General features: G+C 40.2%; 3 protein-coding genes across 3 annotated transcripts in view; 2 read left to right on the top strand and 1 right to left on the bottom strand.

The window, feature by feature from the left end:
• The window catches only part of ppp2r5b (protein phosphatase 2, regulatory subunit B', beta), a 52,664-nt gene extending 40,869 nt beyond the window's left edge, over positions 1-11,795 (top strand). The window contains exons 9-13 of the mRNA XM_049568943.1: positions 1,574-1,624; positions 1,862-1,981; positions 2,177-2,304; positions 3,333-3,434; positions 5,987-11,795. Of these exons, the coding sequence (XP_049424900.1) occupies positions 1,574-1,624; positions 1,862-1,981; positions 2,177-2,304; positions 3,333-3,434; positions 5,987-6,224 (639 nt within the window). The 3' untranslated portion in view covers positions 6,225-11,795. The remainder of the gene's footprint in view (positions 1-1,573; positions 1,625-1,861; positions 1,982-2,176; positions 2,305-3,332; positions 3,435-5,986) is intronic.
• Positions 11,796-13,519: 1,724 nt separating this feature from the next.
• LOC125883868 (glycoprotein hormone beta-5-like) lies at positions 13,520-15,772 on the top strand. Its single transcript, XM_049568478.1, has 3 exons — positions 13,520-13,646; positions 14,590-14,791; positions 15,568-15,772. Exons 2-3 carry the CDS (start codon positions 14,591-14,593, stop codon positions 15,754-15,756), a joined length of 390 nt encoding a protein of 129 aa, XP_049424435.1. The 5' UTR covers positions 13,520-13,646; position 14,590; the 3' UTR covers positions 15,757-15,772.
• Positions 15,773-16,745: 973 nt separating this feature from the next.
• On the bottom strand, positions 16,746-21,145 carry gpha2 (glycoprotein hormone subunit alpha 2). Its single transcript, XM_049568415.1, has 4 exons — positions 21,133-21,145; positions 18,790-18,922; positions 18,409-18,593; positions 16,746-18,315 (listed from the first exon to the last, which is right to left on the bottom strand). The coding sequence occupies exons 2-4, from the start codon at positions 18,908-18,910 to the stop codon at positions 18,211-18,213; spliced, it is 411 nt and encodes a 136-aa protein (XP_049424372.1). The 5' UTR covers positions 18,911-18,922; positions 21,133-21,145; the 3' UTR covers positions 16,746-18,210.
• Positions 21,146-26,086: the final 4,941 nt, after the last annotated feature.

The raw sequence follows: 26,086 nt of genomic DNA, 5'->3' as shown, positions 1-26,086 counted from the left end.
GATATGACATGCAGGGTACCCTGAGTGTGTAGGTCGTTGAGGTTTTGGGATGCCATGCCAAGTTCTGCCTGTTACATGCATTGTCTTTTTTCAAAAAACTCTTTTGTTTTCACAGGAAATGTACCTTTTGCATACAGTCTCTTTCAAAATAAACACACTAAATCGGTACAACACTGCACATTGACGTTTTTATTCCTTCAGCAACAAATGCACGTTGTTTCATTTTGCCAACGCACACATGTGGTTGGGTTTAGGAAAAAAGAACAGGGTTTGGCTTTACAGTCTTAACAGTGGCCTCCCAGGTGATAGTCAGGTGGTTGTTGGACCTATCTACCACCCATCCCGCTCGCCCTACTTGGACTTTCGCTGCCTTCACTTTATTTCTTGTCCTGTCGCATTTCCCCCTGATGCTTCTTGGCGCCGTTAAACTATAACAGTGACCGGCCGTGTATCATGCCAATGTGAAAGGACAGCTTTTCTTGTTGGTGTCTGATGTGGGAAGTCACTGCCCAAACGCCGGATTTTGATGACTTAGGAGTGAGACTTTGTTGCCCATAAAGTCAGATTTTCAACTCGGAAAATTGGAGGAACCTCATCAACCCCTACTGAAAAATCCAATATGGCTGCTCCATGCATCAACAGTAGTGAAAGTTGTTTATCAGCACTTCTGTGGACATGTTGCTACTGTGTTTTATTATGCAAAATGCATTGTAACGCGTTGTCTTCAACTGGTATTGCTAACATTGATCTGCCTTGAACTGCTATTGGTGACAGTTATAGACTGTATATAACAATGGACGACATAACAGCTCCCCAAAACATCTCGATTGCATCTGGTGGCTCGCTTTGGTACAAGTTATAAAGCCCGCCTTCTCCATGTTAGCAGATGGGACATGGGCCAACAGGGATCAAAGTACACAAAGATCAAAGTACAAGTCAAATAAAATTTTCCCAGAGATGATTTCTTTAATTTTAGGTACTATTTATCACACTGCTGTATGTTCAAGTGTGTTTCTGATAAGGATGGTTTTAAATAATTATTTCATGCTGTAAAAGGGGGTTTGACATCCTTATTGACAGCTCGCAATCAACAATGCTGCATGTGATTGATCGGAGTGGAGTATGGGCGAGAACTCTATTCCACACAGATTGCTACTGCACGAACTCTCGCTCCAAATTAGTTATTCAGAAGTAAATCACTTGGAAAACAAAGGTGGAACAGTAACATTTTTACCCAGTCTTTGTGTTGTAAACATCCCTCACAGTTAAAAAATGACTCCCTGAATCAACTTTGACATATTGTAGGTAATTTTCCCATGCAATGAGGAGCTATTACCAAAATCTTTTTTTACCTCAGTGAGTGAATACAGTGTTATCATAACTGACAGAAATGATGGCCAAAACTACAAAATAAGTACTCAATACAAAGTTAATGACATATTTCTTAATGCACTATCCAGAGTATGAATATGAGTTAATGGAGATGGCGCAGATGGAAGTCAGCCAGCTACCCTGCTGAGCTAATGGCTGCAGTGTTTATTCATATTAATGCGCTTCATATTTTTCTCTGCAGATCATCAGAGGGCTGCTCAAATACTGGCCAAAAACCTGCACGCAGAAAGAGGTGAGACAGCAGATAATTAAAAAAAGACGCTGATGTTTCTCAGCTTCTCTCATTAGTCACTGACCAAAAACAGCTGTAATATTTTCTCATGTGATACTGTGATTTCTTAAATATTCGTTGCTCTTGCAGGACTCTTGTAGGACTGTAGTGTGAGGTGTTTTTCAAAGTGTTGTGGGAGTCATGTGAATGTCTTTTCTGTCCTTTATGTATCGATTATAAAAATGTCTGTGTATGTAGGTGATGTTTTTGGGGGAGATTGAGGAGATCCTGGATGTGATCGAGCCGTCTCAGTTCATCCGGGTCCAGGAGCCACTCTTCAAACAGATTGCAGCCTGTATCTCCAGCCCTCACTTCCAGGTATACACTATACCTTCCTACATTTAAACAATGCTGAAATGTTGAAAAGATATCATCTAAAACATGTATTTTAATAGTGGAAAACCCCAACTAAAACAGTTTTGGGAGGAATAAACCTGCCTACAAATTCATCATGTCACATCAACAATTCTGTTACAGCTTTCATAAACTCTTCTGTCTGTGTGTTTGTTTTAGGTAGCGGAGCGGGCTCTTTACTTCTGGAACAACGAATACATCCTCAGTCTGATAGAGGAGAACTGTCAAGTCATCCTGCCGCTGGTATTCGCCACCCTCTACAGAGTCTCCAAGGAGCACTGGAACCAGTCAGTGGCTCACACAAACATACAAATGAATACAGCTCATATCTCAGAGCTTTTGATTTTGAGATTTGCGTCAGTGTGGGTGTAACCTCAAGCTGTTACTGATTGCATGGTGGAAGAAGTATTCAGATCCCTTTTTTAAATTAAAATTATCATGTAAAAATTCTGCATTGTAACTAAAAGTCTTGATTTTAGAATTTTACTTAAAGGGATACTTTGCTGATTTTTAACCAGGTCAGTGTCACCATGGTGTGGGGAGTTTGTGTAGATGAATGGTGTTTGGCTTTACCCCACCGTACTGGCAGTGCTGGGAACTCCCCACCTGTGCCGTGAGCAAAAATTTGTCAGATGATGTGAAATGGATTTTGGCTGGTGGACAGGTGGGGAGCTCCTGGAGCTGGCATCTTCTTCATCTTCACACACTCGTCACACCACGATGATTCAGATCTTGTTAAAAGTTAGGGATGCAAAAGGCACCTCTCTAGAGCCAGTGATTGGTTTGTCCATTCTGGGCTACTGTAGAAACATGGTGGTCCAACATGGTGGGCTCTGTGGAAGAGGACCTGCTCTCTATGTGTTTATGAGGAGCTCATTCTAAGCTAACAAAAACACAACAGTTGTTAGTATCAGGTGATTATACACATGATTATGACTATGCCACTAGATCCTCCTTAATCCTACACACTGGTCCTTTGAGTGAATGTACTTAGTTATTTTCCACCATTGCTAATGCATAACAAGTTCACTCAGCATTTAGCTTCACAGCTGCTGCAAACTCTTATTTCCTGACACTGAGAAATATGTGCAAGCCTTTTATTCCTGAACAGCGTATGAAAAAAGTTAGCATTCAAGCTAATAGTCTACAAGGGACACGTGAATGACCCTCATGTTATTATCCAGGCAACACTTACGGCTGCTAATGGCTTAATCTCTCCAAAACACAAGCTTTTCTAACCTCTATCTTGTGACCCATAATGCCACGTGACTGGTGACAGTCCAGGTTCATTAATCTTCTCACTCCATCTCTTCAGGACCATTGTGTCTCTGATCTACAACGTGCTGAAGACCTTCATGGAGATGAACAGCAAGTTGTTTGATGACCTCACTGCCTCCTACAAAGTGGAGAAACAGAAGTGAGTGTGACTCACTCTCTTTGTGTGTGTGTGTGTATGTGTGTGTGTGTGTGTTTGTGTCACTGGATACAACAGTGACAACAAGAGGAAGAAACAGAGGGCTCTTAAGTCATGTTTTAGACGGTATTTGTTCCATTATCCATCACATTATATTTCACATTGTGAGCATGTATCACTTAGGTCATCTTTTCAACATGGATCACATCATGATTCCACTTATTCATGACTCTGTTTTCAAAGTCAAGATAGTGGATACTTGGGAAAACTTAAAGGAGCAGTTCAACATTTTTGCTTTCTTTGCACGAGTGAGATAAGAAGATCAATATCAATTTCATATTTGTGAATTCAGTAAAAGGTAGGGTGTGGTTAACTTTAGCATAAAGACAGGCAGGGGAAACAGCTAGCCTAAAAATTATGCTTACCAACATCTCTAAAGCTGACTTATTTACATGGCCTGTGTTGTTTGATTTAGCCTTGCAGCAACCGTTAGTATCCTCATAAAACTGCACTTTTCATGCTTCCACTTACAATGCAGTTCAGGCCAAATCAATTTTTTGTCTTAAGACCTTTATATTTGAACTCTTCAATTACAAAACTTAATTTGATTAATTTTTTCAAGGCTGGATCTCTTGTCATCATCAAATGCCATAGGTTGTCAATCAGCCGTTGTCAATAACTTAGTTTAGATAAGCTTGATTTTATTATTTCCACCAGGTGTAAGTCTGGAGGGGGTCATGGGTTTATTTGTGTGCCTACGTGTGTGTATCTGTCTCTCTGTCTGTCTGTCTGTCTATCTGTCCGCACCTAATCTCACATACTACTGGACCAATCAGCCTAATATTTTTTGTGCATATTTTACGATTGTATGCTCGAAGACCTGTTGTGGTTGCACTGATTTTTGAAAAACCTGCTTTATTGACAGGTATGTTTTATACCGTCGTTGGCTCACTTCTTCAGTAGGGGGTGCAAGTGGTCAACAATAAGCCTTACCTAGTCTGTTGCAGGCATAGACTGTATATAATAATGGACGTTGCTTTTGTGATGTCACCCATTGGTTTGTGGACTGCTGTTATGAAGTCCTGAGTTTGGCATGTCAGCAGCCCCGCCCTAAATTTGCATAACTTTAAGCCGTAATACAATGTTAATGGGCAAGTTATATAAAAATTCATCAGTGGTCATGAATGTTGAAATTAGCTACAGAGATAAAAGTGTTTTTTGCTCCAGACTGTGAACTTGTTTATTTCTTATGTAAAGTTGGGCATTTTAACATGGATGAATATGGGGATTTATTCTGTTTCGGAACCAGCCTCAAGTGGCTGTCAGAGGAACTGCAGTTTTTGCACTTTGCATTTGCTGCATTTTTCAGTCTCAAAGTCTGTCCCTGGGTTGTAGGTAGCAGGCCACATTTTGGCCTTTGTTGTTGCTAAAAAAACTGACATCCATAGAAAGGGTTTTTTATATTTTGACCAGGAGCATCTGCAGAGTAATTCCATACCTGATAAGTTTTGATCCTCTAAAGTTAGGCCAGTTATGAGATGAATAAATTGCTGTTTTTGTTATCGTTGCCGCCATCTCGACTGTTAGGAAGTTTGAGTAAGATTCAAGTCTTTGTTTGGGAGGGGAGAGGAAGGTGGGGAGAGGGGTCTTGTTGGACATTGTATCTGAGGTTTGTCACCTTATAGCCTGTCTACTCTGGTTAGACCTTGATAATGTAACCTGTGTATTGGCTCCCATTCATTCAACTACTGTCAAGGATATTCACTGCTCCCACCCACATGTTCCCCGATACACCTGCCAGAGATCTGCACTCTAGGACTAGTTTATAGTTAATTTAGAGCTGTTGTTCACATTTTTTAAACCATAAACTGGAATATTCCATTTACTTTGCCTTATTTTTCTCAAATAATTAATGGCATTCTCAAAGTCTTTCTTTGGAATATATGAAATGTGTTTCTATACTGGACCTTAGACAATTTACTTGCAACTAATGTGAGATTATGATCTTACACGCCTGTTAATAGATTTTATGTCTTTGAAGGTCTGCTTCTTTCACGAAAATTATACCCAGCACAGTTTGGGGAATGTTGTTATTTGTATTGCGCTTATGACCATTTCTGTCAACTGAAACCTATTAGTGTTGTCTTTTAATTTTCTTCCTACATGTTTTGTCTAACTAATTAAGATTAAAATTGCCCATTAAGAATTTCATTACATCCATTAATGTGTTCTACAATGTCAGATAAATTATCAAAGAACACATCCTTCACAGCTGGTGGTCTATTACAACTATAATTACATTAGAAGACATTTGAGGAGAAAGTGTGATGGTAGCTCCAACTCACTCCATCCTTTCTCTTTGGATTTTTGTTTATACTTAATGCCTTCCTGTTAGTAATTGCTCAAGTTGTTCAGTCTTCAGACAATGCTCTTTAAATTGAAGTATTCACTAAAGATCCTTGGGCATGTCTGAAACATTTTCCAACAGCTCATTTCTTGTTTCCTTTCTCTCCATCCCTCCTTTTTCTCTTCTTCCCTTCAATGTGCCTCTCCAGGGAGCTGAAGCGAGAGAGGGAGCGTGCAGATCTCTGGCGAGGCCTGGAGGAGCACCAGGAGCGCCGGATGCAGATGCTCACCGAGGCGGCCAGGAACCAGCGCAACCTCCAGGAGCGAGGCGAGAGAGGGGACCCACCGACCCCTTCGTCCCCGCAGACGGCTCACTCCGACCAGCCCGAGCCCAAGCCCAGCGGGGCCTCCTCTTCCTCCTCTGGAGCCGGGGAGAGCGCCACCTAGGTGCTGCTCCACACAGATTGGATAGCACGGGGGGTTAGGGGACAGGGAGAAGACATGAGGCTGATGGTGAAAGTGTTGGGAGAGAAAAGGTACAAAACAAATCCACTGTTCTTTTTATCTTGTATCATCGAGGGCGTGGCTTTTTTTAAAAAAAAAGCACACAAACTCAGTGATCTGAGGTAAAGACTGCACCTTTTTTTCTGACAGAGTTGTGTGAAACTGGTTCACTTTTTGCTGTACACACATTATGTTGCAGATCAGAAGATGAATATTGTCCAAAAGTGCAGACTGTCACTTTAACTAGTGGCTGGTTTATAAACTGCAGGTCAGGATCCAAAACTGGTAGCTGGCCTGCTTCAAATCAGCCTCAAAATAAGAGATGAAACTTCTCTTTTGGTGCAACACTAACAAAGTTTAACACGTGTCTAACTCGTCTTGATATTTAACCAACCGAGTTTGAGTCTGTACTGTGGCCTTGTATTTATCTTTTGGTCAGAGATGCTTATTTCTTGCGTGGATAGCACAATACATTAATAAACAAAAGAAGCAATTTCACACAAATGTCCCAAAACTATTGATGCACAGATCAGACACACAAACCGTTACACACACACACACACACACACACACACACACCGACGCAGGTACATATTTACTGTAAATATGAGTAGACAGAGCTACAGAGTGAAAGTGTATCCGGGTCAAACAAAGCTCACACACCAACACTCGATTGACGCACCAAAATATTTCAAACTTTTTTTTTTTTTTTTTAAATAATTTACATAGACACACACTCACATACGTACAGACTCACACACTCACACACACCGCTGGTTCTGGCGCTAACTCTCCCATTCTGTCGGGTTCCACCAAAGGACGAGCCTAAAGTCCCTCAAGGTTAAATAACCACTGTTGAAGATGACGATAATGATATAAAGTACAATACTGTTCCTTCTTCTTACTTGTTACTCTACTACTACTACTCTACTCTACTCTAAGTACTACTGATGATGATGATGATGATGATGATAATGTTTTTATATATATACATATGTCTCTGGATATTTCTGTAGTGTATTATGGGAGAAACACTAGTGTAGCAGATACCATAAAGGGGAAGGCCGGCTTGAATTCTGGATTCACATCACATGTTAACTGTATGAGGCCATAATGTGAGTGCTGAAATTCAGCGGAATTCCCCTTTAACAGACCTTAATGAGGGGAGGAATGAACTGGATTGGCTGTGGCTGTTTTTCTTTTATTTTGAAATTTTGCGGTGTTTGTGGTGCGTTGGGTGAATTCTAAAGGGGTGTTTCGTAAAAAAAAAAAATCCCAAAACATTCCATGTTTAAAGATTTATTTATTTATTTGTTTGTTAAAGGTGCCCTTTGGAGATTTTTGCAAACAAAATTATGTTTACATTCAGTGTTACACACCAAAACACATTTTGTGTATGTCTTGAATGCATTCCCTTCATCATAAGACATTTGTAAAGTTGATTTTTTAAATTATTTTAACTCTTGCATTGTTTACATAAATGTTTACTTGCTCGCAAATCTCTTCTTCGATGCCTTTGTTGGCATATTGAAAAGTTTCTTTGCACCTTACCGCCATCAGTTTCTAATCAGTGGAATAACATAAAAACAGTCAAGTGCATCGTCCATGTGCCCATGTGCCCATGTGCATACATGTGAAACCTTTAGCGCAATACAAACATAATGGGGACCTGCTCATAAAAACATTGCTCTATAGCACTACTAGTGGTCAAAAATGCCACAGGGCACCTTTAATTTTAAAGAAGTGATGATTTTTAGGTGAAAAGTTTTACAAAGTCATTCATTTTTCCTAGGTTACATTGTGCAAAGTTGAAGTTTAGAACCCCCCAATTTCTTACCAAAAATGTGTCCAAGCAGACGAGTAAACCCCACCCAGCCCAGAGGTTACTGGAGGACAAATAAAGCGCACCACAAGTGTTTCAGACCAAAAGAAAAACACATTAATCCAGTTGGATTTCTGAACCCGGAGCGTCTGTTCCTTTAGGCTCAGCAGACCTGATGCTGCTAGATGGCGACCATGACGATGATAACTTTTTTTCGGTGTGAACCAAGAAAAATCTGTTTATTCTTGTCTGATCATTACGATAGAGTGACGGGATAAAGAGTGGGGGGGTGGGATAAAACAGAAAAAAATTATTTTAGCAATATTTTCATTCTTTCAGGATAATCTGTGTGTTTTTAGGGGGTTAAACAGGAAGTGGGTGTCACACTCAAATGTTTACCCCCCACTCTTGTTTTTACTCCTGTTGCGTCCTTGATATTCACATTGTCTTAAAGGTACTTTCTGTGTAAAATTATTTGATGAAAAATGATTTTGCTTTGTAATTATGTTGTTTTTTTTTCTTGGTTTTTGTATGATCTTGTTCATTTTTGTGGAAAACTGATACTGATGCTATTTATTTTCTATTTGATCAGGAAATGTAACCTTATTTGAAGATGGTCAGGTTGTGTGTGTGTGTATGTGTGTGCGTGTGTGTGTGTGCGCGCATCGGTGTGTATCCAGTGAGTGAATCAGTGAGCAGGAGATGTGTGTAGACAGAGCGATAGAGAACGAGAGAAAGCAGCTCTCTCTTTGTTTCTTTTTCTCTCTCTCTCCTTCTCTCCTTCCTGAGGGACAGGGTTTGAATCCGAATGTATAGTGAAACAAATCGATTGATTGTTTTTTTGACGCTTGAGACGCAGAGCTACCTGTCGGCTGCTTCGTAACCAAACATTCAGAAACCCTTCAGACCAGCAGTTTTTCAAAACACTCACTTCAAATCATGCCTGAGTCAACAAGGTTTTGAAATCCATTTGACTTGCAGCCCTCAAAATGGTATTTCAAGTTTTATTGAGCTGCTGATGACTGATTCACACCCGATCTGCCATTGCTTCTCTGTGCAAAAGAGGTTGTTGCTTTCAAACATTGACACTGCAGCTTTGCATTTCATTTCATTTGCAGATGTTGCATTCAGCATTCAGGGTATAACTTCCAACACGTTTGTCAGTCAAACCAAATATTTTCAAATTTGTGCATAAAAGTTTGGTGCTGAGTTTGGAAACAGTAGTTGTAGTGACATTAACAACGTCAAACTTTCTGCAGCTTGTCACATGTCATGGTCTTCATCTGGGATGGCATTGCTCGGTTGTCCTGGAGATGTCTCAGTAGTCATTATATGACTGAAGTATGGAACTTTTGTACCAGGTGTTTAGAGTGTATCATGTAGCGATGCAGATGGTTAATCGTTAATCGATTAACCCCTAGAGAATAGTTTCGACTGGTCACGCGTGTCGGTCTATAGCTAGCGGCACCGCTCATTCAGCAGTTACCACTAGTAATACCATCCCAACTTAACAGCATCGCTGTGGAAACATTGTTGCCCACCCTCCACTCCCCCACACCCAGGTCACTCTGGTGAGTAAGTGGGTCAATTTTGAGCCGCAAACCCTCTTTAGTATTGTTAGCACCCATTGTTAGCTCTGCAGTGTGAGCACGGTTAGTGGTGCTAATATAGTTTACAATGCTAAAGGTATTTTACGGCTCAAAATGAAACCACTTATTCACCGGGGCTACCTGGAGGCGGGGACTGGAGGGTGGCCACCATGTTTTCATACATAATGCCAAATGAGTGATGCTGTTAGCTTGTTCCCACCCAGACCAGGGCATGCGCAGTGCAGAGTGGCCAAGGCTAGCTAACTGGAAGTCGGGCAGTGAGCACTATGTTTCAGCAAGTTAACTTGATTGGCCATCTATCTTGTCAGCAAAGTCAATAGTAAGAAATAGGGGGAAAGACATTTACATCACAAAACGTACAATTTTACCACCCTTTAAATCGATAATGCATGAAATGCAGCGCTTAAGCTCAGTGAGTTAACAGAACGCATGAACTCATTTTGCATTTTTTCTTGAAAATTAACCAGTTAGTTCCCATGTATTGATTGTCGGGTAAGGGTTAGGGTTAGGGGCTGTCGAAAGCAAACTTAACCGAAACTGACATCCCTAGTAAACTCCATCTGCTGATGAAGACTATGAAATAAGATTGAAAGCTCCAGAAAACGCTAGAAATTCAAACCTGAGTTACCATCATTACACGTGCTAGTGGTTCCCAACTATTTGGCTTGTGACCCCTTAGAGCAAACAACGCCCCCCTGACCTTCATAAGGACATGAGTTGCAAGCAGTTCAACCAAAGAGTGTTTTCTCTCCTTAAATAGTTTTGATTGTACGTTTTTTTTTAGAGGCCTCAAGAGGTAAAAGTTTCCAGTATTTCTCAAGAAAAGAGAAAAAATTCAAAAATTAATAAAGAAATAATGTGTGTGATACAATTAGGTGCTCAACCTCAAAAATACAAATCAGAAGAAATACGAAAGAGCAAGAGGAAAATCTGAAAAATTATATACTTTTATGTATATAAAAATGTCTTATTTTGTTTTCCCGTCCTTCTAATTAACTTGTGACCCTTCTGATTTATCTCAGGACCCCTGAAGGGGCCCCAACCCTTAGGTTGGAAACTACTGACATGCGCCTCTCTTCTCTCTTCACACAATGGGAGTGTTGAAGAAAAGTGCACAAATTTGCATGGACGATGCTCCATGGCAGCCAGAGATAATGCAATGATGGATTAGGTGTAATAGCAGCCTCATACCAGAAAACACCTCAAAACCTGCACCTGCAAACACCATCTGGCTGGCATGCTGAAGAGAAAAAAATCCATTTGGTTGGATTTCAAACGTTTTGATTCAGGCACTCAAAAAACACAACTGAAAAGAGACAAAACTTGACCTCGCTGTCATAAAACTCAGCTTACTTTCTGATTTTTGTTTTGGCTCGCTTACACACAAACCCTCTTGATTGTTATTGTCAGTCAGTCAGCTGACTCGGGAAAAACAGAACCCCAGCTCCCACTGTTCTTGAATTCTCACTTGTATTGATCAATAGTAATATTCCTCCTTCTAGAATTCTGTCGTACGTTCAGGAACTGCTCCAGAACAGGAAGCGAGAGAAGAGAGAGTGTTTGTAGAGAGATTGGGTATCGCCTCACAGACAGCCATCGAACGCTGGTTTCATTCACTGTCACATTTCCTCTCTGTGGCCATTTTCATGTGGCCAAGTGTAAACGTATGCTTTAAATCAGAGGGGTGGTGTGAACGGACTCGATGAAAGCAGCCAGTGAAGATTACAAAACAGAGGAGGAGAAAGACAGAGGAAAGAAAAGACGTAGAGTTAGACACGATAGAATGGCAATAAGTCAGAGCAACAGTAACAGAATGAGAATATAATGTTACCGAAACCTACAACTGCATTACGTAGCAATTTCACTGAATTTCTAGATTTGCACTGTCTGCCCAATGGTCTGTGTTTGTTGTGTTGAAGAAAAACCTTAGAGAAGATGATTAAGACAATGCAGAAGAAGAAGAAGAAGAAGAAGAAGATGTATATTTTGGGGACCAACACAGCGGTGGGGGGGTTTGAATGTAGAGAGGCTTACTACTGTACGTAACATTACAGGGGGGTGTAGAATGGAGAAAAAAACTATGTGCTAAAAATGAAACTTCACTTTGAGAAAACACTCTGAGAGTCTGTGCTGTTTTGTGTGTCACCTCTTTTGTCTTAATAATGATCTCAGTAATATTAACTCCACTTCCTTTTATTGGTATTTTGATCAACAGGCATAATTCACGTTACTTAAAGCTGAACCAGTTTATAATCTTATATCGAAATTGTGTCGCTTGTCTTACAAACTCACTGAGAATTGTCAACTTTTCAATTCTTCAACTTGTAGAATATTGTTTTGTTTTTTGGGGCCCACAAGCTCAATTTCCTGTGAGTTGGTGGCGATCAAAGCAGAGCTAAAAGGAGAGTAAATGTAGGATTAACATTCATCCAACAACAAAACCCAACTTAAGATGAATGCTGATATTGCTTTATGTTACCTGCCTCAGATTTTATCAGACCATTAAATGGCTGTTGTCATCAGAAGCATAGATTTGAGGTAAGGCCCTACTCTACTTCCTATATTTACCTCTATGTTGGGCTGCAACCTCTAGTGGCCGTAGTAATCATGACGGGAGCAAAGAAGGAAGTCAGGTGATGTATATTAAAGAGTGACAAAGTCTGTGTAAGGAGGAGGTAAGGCTGGATGGATGGGTCAAACAAACACAAGACTTTGACCCAAGAGATCGTTATATTTGACCAGCAAGGAGCCCAAGTCAGCTTTGACTTACTTTAACTGGCTTATGTAAGTTTTCTTACATAATATATGTAATGTACTTAACATTCGTATATAACTTATGTCACGCAACAAAAGTACTTATTTCAACCCAAAACAAGACCCTTTCCTCAACCGAACCAAGTAATTTTGGTGACTAAACCTAACCAAGCACTGGTACCAACTGGTTGGTGCAATATGCCCAGTCTGAAGCATTATAATGGTAGTGATAACAACTGATGCTGGACATTTAATGGGTTGAAAACATTCAAAAAAGATGTTTGTATCTATTGGATGTGTAAATATTCAACTGTTAACTAGTAGTGCAGGCTACACCACGGTCAGGCAACCATTTTTTCCATTAATTTCCATATGGTGTCAAAATCGATCACTGTGTAATTCACGTGTAAATCAAGTTGTGGAATTCATCGCAGTGAACATCAAATCTGCAAAACAGTTTGACCAATTACCTGATATTTCATTGCAGTATGATAGAGCAGTAAATGGAAACCAGTGGCTGCATGAAACAGCTGGAAAAGTACACCCAAAAAATCTAAAGCAGCATGGTTTGGAAAATGGGAAACTGTGATATAAAGTATAGGTAAGATTCAGTAAATGGGTTAAAAAAATGCACTACACTGGTATGGTATGGAACTTTAACAGCGGAGGAGACAATTACTCTGATGAGTTCACAGTATCTGGTTTAATCCCCTAACTCTGAAATTGACAGGGCTTTTTAAAGTCACAGCCAGTGTACCTTTTGTCTAATTATATGGTGTCAAAGGGTTTAAATTACCCAGTAAGAGTTTTAAAAGTTCTGTCCTTTGTGTTCATATTACCAGTCCTTTGTCAAGTTGAATACTGACAATCCTTGCATCACTGAAAGGAGACCAAAGTTGGATAAAGAACTGCACACACACTCACACAGAGAGATACAGGCTGAGGTTAAGAAAACATAGACAAGCATCAGTATTTTCCAGGGAGTCTCCATTATTTCTGGCTTGGGGTCTCTAATGGTATTTCATTGTAATTGCTATGATGTCAGAGTGTCCGTCCGCCCTAATGGCCTTCCAAAAAATAACAACAAGGACAGATTGGTTCCATTCACTGCTTGTTGTCCGGGCAGAGAGACACCGGAGTCCAGCAGCTCAAATCTCTGCAAGATCTTCAGCTGAAAAGGTGAGAAGTGTTTCTTTAAACATCCATTATGTAATGCAGGGCAGGTATGTAGAAGTCATTTTAACTATTAATTCATTTTAAAGATATTTTATACTTCTTTAAAGACAAAGAATATATATAATTGTGTTAGCAGGCTATGTTATACCACAGATACAGTGGTATAGCATACTTGGAGTTATTGTACTCACAGTGAAGACAGTGTGGTGTTAGTGGTCACACTGCCTATAAAACTATTCACATCATTGTGTTCATGCAGAAAGTATTTTTATTTCAGTGTTATATTTCTTAATACAAGTGAAGCACTTTGCAGTCTGGCTGAGTTAAGATGATTCCAGTTTAGTACAGTTTAAGTGGTATACTGGAAGAGGAATTAAGCAGATGTCTCCAGTAGTATTAAAGAAATGACTTTTGATTCTGATTGAAACAAGAAAAGAAAAGCAGCTTTTTATGCATGGAAGTGAAATTAATTAACTATATTTCACATTTGTCACTTAAAATGTTTTGTTATTGTTTATTTTTCTTTAGAAAGTTCAGTTGAAGTTATTAATTTCCCCTTGAAATATTTGTTTTGCAGTGTATGCAGTAGGTCTCTGGTGCTATTGTCTGAGGTAGCCATAATGAACACTAGAGGGGGTTATGAGTCATGCTGAATGTCACAGTTTACTGCTCTGGAAGACTTGTGCCAGCTCCTGTGGATCATCTCCCTCTTTAGATGTAAAATATTGTCAATAAAACCTTCAGAAGTTCATTATCTATTTTATTAAAGAGGCCAAACTGAATATTTTAATCTGTAAGCATGACAAAAACAGGACATCTTTATTTTAAGGTGAACTGTATCTCACCCAGGTACAAAAGGTCACTTGTGGTATACTTGAATAATCCTTCCATTGAAGTTACTTTATTTTATTTTATTAATTTTTCTCTCTTTATCCATCATTCCCAGCATGCATCTCCATCCCCTGTCCCTCTCTTGCTTTCTCCTTCTGGTTGCCGGGGCAGCCGTGATGTGCGTTACTGTGACAACCACACTTCACGGTTTCCGGGGCTGCGCTGTGCGAGAGTTCTCCTTCGTGGCCCAGAAGCCTGGCTGCAAGGGATTGCGCATCACCACAGAGGCCTGCTGGGGGCGTTGTCACACCTGGGAGGTAACATTCATATACAAACACACACACTAACACACAGTAAACTGACAGAGCATCAGTTACATTCAGCCCAGGAAAGTGTCCCACTTTTTTCTCTGTTGCTATTTCTGAAAAGTTCCATAATACTGGATTTTTGAGACATCAAATAAATGATTAATGACCCAGGACTCAACCCAAACCATAAGAAGGCCGATGACCAATTCTCGGCTCTGACCAATAGATCATTGTCGTAAGAAGTGCTTAAATCCCTCCAGGCACTGAACTTTAGCCGAACTCATTCAAGTTTGCAGGGATTCAGATTTCACCTCTGAGTTAATTGAAAAACCAAGTTTAGGGGAACTCGGTCAGATTCAAAGCCTTTAGAGGAGAAAGCTCCGAATCAGCAGCAACAGAGCTGAGTCAGTCACATGGCAGAGGTTCAGTGTTAGATTTTATAATCCACGTTGGATTAAAAAGATCTTAACTCAGAGACCAATTACTTTTTCATAGACTTCCAATAGCATCTCATGGTCCTCATCACAATTAGAGTTTAACTTCTTTTTTTTTTTTTAAGTAGGTGGAGTTTTCAACTGCATCCACATACCTCTGTCCACAGAGGACAGTGAGACGTAGTTAAAAGCTTAGGGAAGGGCTAGGAAGTGGACTCTGAGTTCAAGAATGAACAAATGTAATCGAAAATGTCGATGGTAGATGTAGAGATCTCACAAACTTGTTGCATTCACTCCTATCAATGAAGAGCAAAGTAACCTGTGTACCACGTGTGTGTCTGAACCCCACAGAAACCTGTGCCAGATCCCCCCTACATCCACAGACATCACCGCGTGTGTACGTACAGTCGTACCCGCCACATGACCGCCCGCCTGCCGGGCTGCCAGCCCAACATCTCCCCTCTCTACCACTACCCCATGGCCCTGCACTGCCACTGTGCCGTCTGCTCCACACAGGACACGGAGTGTGAGACCTTCTGATGGGCAGGACACTGCTTTCACCAAACAATGTAATCAACAGTATCACTGATATGAATGACTCTGAATAAAATGATGACATCAAAACGTTTGAGTAAGTGTGATACTTGACATTTAGTAACCTAAAAATGAGTCTTTCTGTAGCCTGAAGAAAGCGTGTGTATAGTTATATATCTGTTAAATGTGTCTTAATGTAAGAAAGGAGAAATAACAGGGCAAGCATTACATTTCAAAATAAGAGTTCTGGGATTCTTTGCTTAAATTTAAGAACACAAAGATAAAGCCATAAACAAATTTAAGTACATATCAACTGCAGCTATGGTTAGTTATGATTCTTGTCTAAAATTATAGATCTTGGCATCACATACATTCTGAATTCCAGCTGTTGTATAGTATCGATTACCAACCAAACCAAGTGAAAAAGAACCCTGGGGCCCAAGACTCTCAGGGATCCAAAAGCCCTGGGTTTGTTGTGATTATAGTTTACTGTAATTAGATACAGTACAATTTTGTTTGGGTTGTTTTTTTTACAACTGATAACTAATCATCAAGTTTTTATTGTACTCACATGGTGCATATTTCTATAAAAATCTGTTTAAGTAGTTCAGTTGAAGGTGACGTGATGCATTCACATTGTACAGAGACACAGTGGTGATGAGGTGAACAGGGACCCACAGTGATGTTGTGGGGACACATCGCCCTTGTGGGGACAAAGTCAAGCTTACAACATTTATCATTACATTTAAGGCTTAAGACTTGGTTCAGGTTAAGGTTAAGATAAAGTCAGATATTAGAGGTAAGAGTTAGGCACGTGGTGGTCATACTATAGGTTGAGGTAAGTAATGTCCCCTCAAGTGATGGAAACAAGTTCACGTGTGTGTATAACGTAAGAAGAGAAATCAAATGTCCATATTATTGAATTTACAGTTGCAGAATAGAAATTTATTGAAAAACAAATTAATCACAAAGTATACAGTGCATTCTTTCTCATTTCATGTCATTGACATTTCCAACATTATTTGGTTTCATATTATTTACAAAATGTCCTTTATTTCAAATTCATAAATATAAATAAATTTGTACATTCTTTGGTCTCTTGTCTGTGTTTAGTGGTTATTGCAAAGAATGAAACTGTATATATGACCTTTTTATTGATTCCAAAGTTTGACAGTATATTTTTGGATAATGAGTTTGATTGATTATAATCCTGGAGTCTCTGTGTACTTACACTTGCTACTGAGTCACTAAATATGAAGGGTGATGTGACTATTTCTTATTTGTATTTGCTTACAAAGTCAAGTGTCTGCCAAGCCTCAAAGGAAAAAATATAGAATAAAAATGTTCAGTTTTTTCAACGTAGGTGTGACAGAATGGTTTATACAACCTTTAACACAAATGTGCATCAATCAAGTTTTCGAGAAAAATATCCCTTACATCACATTTAAGACACACAAGCACGCACACACATGCACACACATACACACATCTTTAGAGACATCTAAAAGTGTGAATGTTCCATTTTAATTTCAATCCTAAAATACCACCCCTTTCCAATGTTATCAGCCCATTAAATGGCCGTTTTCAGTTGTTGTCACTACCGTTATAATGCTTAAGATGATGCAAACTGCACATACTAGTAGGCCAGAAGGAATTTAGTGTAACAGTTGCAGTTTTGTTAGGTTTAAGTGTCAAAATGACTTGGTAATATTTAGGGAAAAAAATCATGGTTTGGACAAAAACTAGTAAGATTGTTACATGACTTAAGTTGCCTTAGTTAATTTATGTTCTGTACATTATGTTAGTTAACTTAATGTGTGTTGGTTAAAATAAATCAGCAATAAATCAGACTTTTTGTTTCACACGGGACATGAACAGCAGTCTCCTGGGTAAAAGTCCTGTGTTTGCTTTACCCATGTATTCACCCCAACCTCCTCTTTGCAGACGGTTTTCTCTCTATACTACATCACCAAACTTACTCCTTTGCTCCCACCACAATTATTCTGGCCACTAGAGGTCACAGCCTAACATTACAGGTAAATATGAGAGGTAGAGTTGGGCCATACTACCTCATATCTATGCTTGTGATGACAACTGATAACAGGCATTTAGTGGGCTGATAACAAAGCGGGTTGAAGGTTGTGGGCGACTGATCCAGAGCAGGTGCCACTCTGCATTTGAGCCTTTTCTGTCCACCATCCTTTGAGAACACAAATGAAGGAAACCCTGGTTTTGACAGTAACTTGGCAGAAAGCTGAAAGCTTTTTCAGTTAAATAAGTTAAAGTAGATTTTCTTCAACATTCATAACAAGTCAACATATATGTAGAAAAAGGATAGTTACTGGTTCATCACTAAAGCTTTTGTATTTCAATCATTTACCAGAGCTTGTACCGCTTAACTGACTAAATTTGGTTCTGATCCTGGTGTACTTTTGGTATGCAGCATATCATCTTGATCTATCAGTAGCGGGACTTGCGGCACATGTCGCAGCGACAAGCCTTCGCCGTCAGGATCTCAATTTCGTCATGGTGACGACCTCGAGGGCAGTCCAGGCGAACTTTGACCTTTGGTGAGAAAAGGAGGACATGAGCATCTAGCAAACATGATTTAAAACGAGAAGCAGTAGTTAACCCCCCGTTTTTTTCAGTTGCCCCCACCTTAGCCTCCTTGCTGATGGTGCAGCATCTGGAAGCAGATGTGATGTTGTGAGTGAAGTTTGAGGCCACCAGCACAGAGTATCTGGATGGAAAGGCGCTGGACTCGCAGTAGCCCACGCAGGCGTAGACCAGGTGGGTGCCCTTACATGTGCCACGACGGTCACTGCGGATGGTCACGTTGAAGGCTGGAGACAGGAGACAAGATGAAGGGATGAGTGAAGGTGAAGGGAAACTAGTACTGTATGTGTGCGAGTGCTGTTGCTGTTCTCAAGACCCCATTTCCCATAAGCCCTGCTACTCCCTGATAATATGCACCTAAATGGTCTGGACGCTGTTTGTAGGGGACACTGTGAATGCATTTTGAAACAGCGTGTTACTTACGATGCAGGTGACACCCTGGGGTGACGCCGTCATAGCTCCAACTGATAGGAGAGAAGAGCAGCAGCAGTGACATCACTGGTAGGACCAGCAGGCAGAGATGTGAGGTCATGCACAGCGACATCTGGATGGCAGCCTGGAGGGTCCAAACAGAACAACAAAGCATGTAAGAACTTCTTTTTGGGCTTTTCTCAAATCCTTGCTTTTGGTCATGTGACCATGAAGAAGAGTGATTTTTTGGTTGCTCACAGATCATTTTTAATCTGTGATGAGTTCATGAGGAGGCACTGCTTGGCTATAAAATGTCACAAATCAAAAAGCTTGGAAATCAGTGATCCAGGCTTTTGAGGAAATCTTAATTAATTCTCTGAACTGAAGAAAGTGAAGAAGCACTCAACCCGAGGTGATCTTCTCCTGTTGAACTTTCCCCTTAAATCAAAGCATTGCCCAGAGCCCCCTCTGTTATCCACCGAGGTGATTTCCCACCCTTCACATCTGCCTGTGTGTCACTCAGCTGAGTAACAGCTAATGTGAATAAAAACAATGCTGCCTTTATCTTTTCAACGTGCCTCATTTAACAGCTACCTGCTGACACACGTACGTACACAGCTCACACCGACTTGTACACGTAGCAGCACATCAGACGCTATACATGAATTAAAGTTTCCTTAAAATACAGAAAGGTTGAAGGACTCTGTGTGTGTTTTACATGCACACATGCATGCATGATCTTGAGCGAGTGTCCGATGCTTGCACGTGCTCATGCCCCCCTTGCACACACACTCCCACACGTGTGTAAACAATAAAGTCATGTTTTCCTGGGAATTTGGTGATCCTGACCCTTGACCTCTAAAATGGCAGCTCTTTCCAGCTCCCCGCCCCCCACCGCCACCACACCACCACCCCCAGACTGGAGCGTTGGGAACTGCCTCTGTGGTGATGGTGGAATGGCCCTGGGGACGCCATTAGCGCTGCTGGTACGGACAAATTAACGGGTCAGGACTGTGTGAGTGTGTGTGAGTGTGTGTGAGGCCATTAACCCCATGTCAGCCGGTAGGGCAGGGGAAATGCCCGGCTTTTTCCTCTTATGTGGGGTTTCCACGCCTGAAGGTTTGGTTTGTATTTGAGGAAAGTGGGTTGTAATATGCTACACCCCGCTTTGGGAAGTGATAGTGGGAGGACTGGTGTTTAAGACCACCAATACAGCATACAGAACATATACCTTATATAGGATCTCTAAAAATATTCCATGAAAACAAAAAACTTAAAATCATCAGTTAATTTAACTTCACCATATCGTGTCTCTTATTATGTAAGTGCTGGGCCCCCCCCCCCCCCCCCTTTTTGTGGACCATTCTTGTAATTGTATAACTGCATAGACGAATCTTATAGAAAAACTGCCGTTTAACTGAATACTGCTAAAAAGAACCAAGACTGAACATAACTTATTTGTCTTTCTCAGAAAACAGTTAAAAGCACAGGCATTTTGCAAGTATTAGAGGAAATATATTTCAGTGTAAAACACCCAAATGATCCTCTGACCTCCTAAATTGAACTTTCATTGTTTAAACAATTCAGAAGAGGCTAGATGCTGATTTAGAAGTCACAGCAGACAATTTTTTTTTAATTAAAAACTATAAAATTACTGTTATATAAATGGAGCTTGGACCATCTGCTGATTTCAAGTGGAATCTGCTTTTTTTTTTGCAATGTCAAGAACCTGAAATTTCCACTAATTGCCAATATGATGTAATTTTTTTTTTTTACATGTTGTACATTATATGTACGAATGTAAAAAGTGAACAGCCTTAATGACAGGGAAAATACAGTCTAGAAATACCACAGGCAAGATTTTTAATTTGCCTCATCTGTCACTGTCATAATGTTCCAATAATTAAAAAAAATCTAGTCTATCATCTTAATCACAATATTGCTTAGTTTTACAAATATGCCTATTATGATGCAAGCAAAAGTCAGCTGAGTTGCAACATAAAATCCCCCAAACACGGCAAAACATAAGCATTTTTCAAGAACAAGTAAATGGTCTTAGTATGGACAAATTACACGTGCAAAAAGTGGTAATATGATTATTATCATAAACATACATGAAAAAAATCTGAATGTAAATAAAAAAAAAGACGGATAAAAAATTAAAGGTGTATTTTCCTCCAAATTTACAACTTAATCTGACGTATAGTAAAGTTTCTTGTCATTTTTTAAAAAATAGAGAAAGCAACAATCTCAAGATCACAGCCTAAATACCACAGGATTTAAAGGTCTATTCCACCAACATATAGACTGATGCACTATATTTTATTTTAGGCGTAAAAAGGAGCTCAGTCTTACCTGAGGATGCAGAGTAGAGTGCAGCTTCTGGAGTGCAGGGCAGGTGTGTCGACTGACAGGTGTGTGTGAGTGTGTCTGTTCTGAGCCTCATGCAGGGATATAAGTAACACAGGTAAGAGCAAAGGCACTTATAGCTCTGGACACACCCACAATTAGAGAGCTGAGTGTGTGTGAATCTTTTCCCCCCACAGGTCCTTCTTTCTTCTCTACTTGTTTTACCTGCACAAAAAAGGGAAACTGTCTAAAAACTGTTTTAAAAAATGCCCTTAAACTTTCTTTCTTTAACGTCTTTCTCCTGGAGTGTGTTAGTGTCTCTCTGTCCCTCCGCCCTCCCCCTCCTCGCTCTCTGTTTTCAACCTTAGGGGGACCGCTGCTGTGACACAGAGGAAAACTAGATAGGTTTTCCATCAACGCACCGCCACAATAGTAAGAACACACACAGCTTTACCACACGCGCATGCATAGAGACGCACACACAGAAAAGCACACTTCTATGCATGCACATAAAATTGAACACAAAAGAATAATATTCTGGGCCTCGGCTGCCAGTTGATACAGTGAACTAATACATAAACTGAATGGGAGACCTCACACGCACACACAAAGTCGGCCTGGGTTTTCCATTTGTGGCTGCAGGAGGAAGGGCAGGGTCGGGTCAGAAGATATTGTTGGTTTGGGTCAACTGTGTGTGTGTGTGTGTGTGTGTGTATGTGTGTGTGGCACATGATGGGTATATTGTGGGGAACGCCTGCCTGGCTCTGCATCTCGTCTTTCTTGTCTTGAACTGAGGAAGTCATCTTAGCAACCACCCCTGTCCAAACTCCAGCGGGTAAAGACATTCCGTTAATAGACTCTTGGATTATTTGTTGGACATTTGCAGCACTTTCTGGACACTTTGGTGACATGTCACAAAGGTCACAAACTGCCAGATCAGACCACAGATTACTTAAAAAGTGTTGCCAAAGACCCAGAGTGGGTGTCCTTTGTTCTTGTTGTGGTGAGTATCCACAAGAAAGTGGGTTCAGGGTGAAGGAACAAATGTTTTACTTACTGGAACAGCAAGAGTCAGAGCCTCCTGAGGTTACTTTTTGGTTTTTCAATGGGTTTTTTAATGTCTCCCAGGAGAATCTGGGCTGGGTTGGCAATCATTGCCATTGTGGGTCTTTAAAGCCCACTGAGACACTACAGCCCTCTGATACTGGGCTATAAAAATGAATGACTTGACTTTAAAATAACCATCCTTGTCTCTGACAGAGCTTGTTAAACTGCCAAGAGAATTGATTCAAGGGGTCAAAGACCTCGCTGTATGATAAAATCAGTAGGCAAACCAGCACGTCACATTTACTTTAAACTTACTATACTTTGGTTTGATCCCAGATGCAATAACCATCATTGTTTCACTGTATGTTTTCACTTACAGCAGCAGCTCCTAAATGCAAACTGCAGATGCTCGTTATGACCTTTAATCAAGTGAAATGACAAAAGCTGAACCCTCCAAACAATTCCCGGAGGAACAGCACTGTAATAAGCAATTCATCCAGGAAACAATAGGACCTGATTGATGCATTTAAGCTTCTTTCTACACTGCAAAAAAATCAGTCCACATTTCAGTCCTAAAACCTTATTTTCTTAAAGATACACTATGTAGGACTTTCTGAAAAACAATGTATACATTACATTCATAAAAAAAAGTAATCCCTCTCAATCATCACTTATGAGTCACTAAGTGTGTGGTGGTGTATTTTTCTGCAGAAACTGCCTGTATTTTTTAATTTTCTTCTTATTTTCTGTGCTCAGAACATGTATGGGTGTGTACTCCTGTAGCACTCAGGTGAGGTCAGGGTTTTATAAAAAGGTAGCGGCCAGGTGCCAGACTGTAAGCAGCAGGCATCCATGGGACACAGCGCTGAAAAAATAAAACAGTGCAAATATAGTGAGATGAAATGCCAAATGAGAGACAATCTGGGGTTTGTCTGTACTTCCATTTTCAGGAGTAAGTGTGTTTACAAACTGTAAGTGACAATCCTGCACCTTTAAAACAAGAGAAACAATCCTGTCAGTGCAATAAGAATATTTCTGTTTCCAAAATACATAAACTACCTGTAGATTTTTTTTGGAGAATTTTTCTTTGACATCTCTCTATTTAATGCATGTATATGTTCTATTTGTGCATGTGTGTGTATTTCAAGCCTGTGTGTATATGACAACAGAGTGAAAAAACTGAATTTCCCCTCTTGAATTAATAATGTGTATCTTTTTCTTTTTTGATGAGCCATACTGTGTGATATGTTTCATGCTCATTACAATCAGGGTCCCCATACCTTCTTAAACATCTAATTCAAGGACTTTCCAGGCCCAGTTCCCTCAAATACAAGGACAAATAACATGGTATAGTTTAAAACAGATCAAGATTAATTACTGTCACAACTGTGAGAATTTCTATAATGAGAGCTGACAGGCTTTACAGAAGCTTACAGATGACAAAAAGAGAAAGAGACTTGAATGTGTGAACACTTCTCATTGGGCTGTGTAGGTGGAGGCAGGTGGCATAGGAGACACAAACGCAGACAGCAGGACGCAGCCTATTTATAACGTTATCTAAAAAAATATATAATAAGAACTTCAATTTGTATTCTTGCAAAACTATAGAAATTCAAGCACTTTCAGTGACCCAGAATTTCAAGGATTTCAAGGACCCTGTACTAAAACACACACTGTAGTTTATTTTGAGCCAATTCCACAAACCAATTGTGTATTAATCCACCGCTGAAAATAGCTCCCAACAAATCCACCATTTACTGGTATTTGAGTAACGTTTGCTGAAAGCTGCAGTGACCAGCTGTTTCAGGAAATTAATCTTCTTTAAATTAAAAAAAAAAAAAAGATGAAACCATATATCTGGTTTAAAGATTTATGTCCGCAGTGGTGACTAATAGGTTTGGAGTGGAATGCCAATGACAGCGCAGAAAAGTCAGAAAGTATTAACGCTGACTAACAAATTGCTGGTTTTGTTTTTTAAATAGATTTTTTTTACACTAAGAAAAATATAGAATAACATCAGCCATATTCTTAAAACTGTCTTCCTGTTCTGCTCCACAATAAAAACCGCAGTCGGAGGGAAATTAATAAAATTCTGTTCACCTCTCAGACGTTACCGCAAAACTCTCCTACATCAACAGGTTGTAGTGCTCACCTCATCACTGATCAGGATAGATGCTAAGGCTTCCAGCGTTGCTCACTCACACACATTCCCACACTCACACACACTCACACATACACACCTTCTAAGGAAAACACAATTATCATCTTATGGCCCCTCTATCCCAAACATTCCCAATCTGGTTATGTCAATGGAAAACGGAATGTGTGACATCATCACCTAACCCCCCCCACCTACACACACACAAACACACTAAATTATTAGTGTGTTGACTGTGAGGTTGCAGTGTGTTTCTCCTGATTCCATGCCAACCAGGGATAGAGAGAGAGAGAGGTAGAGGGACTATAAATGTGAATGGCCTGCAGCACCTCATCAGGAGAGAATTAGATGTGAATGAACTTTGTTAAACTGGAGACTCTCTTGCAGTTGAAACACACACACACACACACACACTGCTCCAGTGTGACTCAGCGGGGTGACTGATGTTTGTATCGCTCAGTGGCCCCATCGCTCTCGGCTGCCGTGGAAACTGTGGCGTCTTGAATAACTATAATATCATTAATGTGTCCGCTTCCACTTCTGCCCTGTTATTTTAATCTGTGTGTGTGTGTGTGTGTGTGTGTGTGTGTGTGTGTGTGTGAAAGTATATGATGTATGTGTGTGTCTGTGCAGGAGTGTATGATGTGTGTGTGTGTGTCTGTTATTCCAAGTACTATATGTGTGTATATCATTATGTCTGACAGGATATTGTGTGTGTGGTCAAAGTGTGTAAGTAGACATGAGCGTAAGATTATGTGTGTGTTATTTTGGGCTCTATGACAATATAAGGAGAGGATTAGGCAACGTTTTCCTGTTTCTAAGATGATGTTTTAGTCCAGTTGACCCATTTACCTCCATATATAAACACATGCATGCAAGCGTGGACACGTGCATGCATGCAGGCACGCACGCACTCCGTGTCCCTTTCATAAAGTTAATTATTGACCAGAGCTTATTTGAATTTTTTTGCATATTTGACAAACATCAGTTCTACACAGTTGTTTGTGTGTGTATGCATAAATGTCAGTCCATAAGACACAACTCACACACACACCTACACACACACAGATAGAACACTTTAATTCAACTAATTTAGATTGACAGGAGGAAAGTGGAGTTTCCACAAGGCAATTCTCACTAAGGCTCAAGGTGAGCGCTTAGGAGGACACACACACACACACACACACACACACACACACACAGAGACATGGGGGAGTGGAAATATTATTAAGAGAGACCCCGCATTGTCTACAGCATTTACCAGAATAAAGCTTCGGAATGTGTTAGTGTGGATTTGTTTGACAGTCTGCACACTGAGGAAAGATGTAACCATTTGGATTAAACCACCTCCCACTTATTTACATTTTATACATCAAATCCAAAAATTGCATTAAAGGTCCAGTGCGTCAGATTTTGGGTCCAGGTATGGTATACAATATCCTTAATTATGGTTTCATTACTTTATAATCACCTCAAATTTAGAATTGTTGTGTTTTAGTTACCTTAGAATAAACTGTATCTACATAGGGAGCAGGTCCTCATCCAAGGAGTCTGCCATGTTATTGTACGGTAGCCCAGAATTGACTAATAAAACATTGGCTCTAGAAAAAGTCCTTTCGCATGCCTGTGTTGGCCATCATAGTTATCCCACACGCTTGGCATACAGGAGAAGTTTCAGCTCTGCAACCTCACCACTAGATGGCAGTAAACCCTACATACTGGACCTTTAGAACAGAAAAAAACGTTCTCTCAGCT

The sequence above is a fragment of the Epinephelus fuscoguttatus genome, linkage group LG23 (genome assembly GCF_011397635.1).
Source record: "Epinephelus fuscoguttatus linkage group LG23, E.fuscoguttatus.final_Chr_v1".
Classification (NCBI taxonomy): domain Eukaryota; kingdom Metazoa; phylum Chordata; class Actinopteri; order Perciformes; family Serranidae; genus Epinephelus; species Epinephelus fuscoguttatus.
Note: the sequence above shows the minus strand (reverse complement) of the source record. Positions and strands in the feature narration are given on the sequence as shown.

Bases quoted from the DNA above. Each gene is read 5' to 3' on its own strand.
- LOC125883868 (XM_049568478.1), top strand. From the start codon at position 14,591: ATGCATCTCCATCCCCTGTCCCTCTCTTGCTTTCTCCTTCTGGTTGCC. The intron at 14,792-15,567 runs GTAACATTCATA...TGAACCCCACAG, and splicing joins GGCGTTGTCACACCTGGGAG to AAACCTGTGCCAGATCCCCC.
- gpha2 (XM_049568415.1), bottom strand. From the start codon at position 18,910: ATGTCGCTGTGCATGACCTCACATCTCTGCCTGCTGGTCCTACCAGTG. The intron at 18,594-18,789 runs GTAAGTAACACG...TCCTGTCTCCAG, and splicing joins CCCAGGGTGTCACCTGCATC to CCTTCAACGTGACCATCCGC. The intron at 18,316-18,408 runs GTGGGGGCAACT...TTCTCACCAAAG, and splicing joins CCATCAGCAAGGAGGCTAAG to GTCAAAGTTCGCCTGGACTG.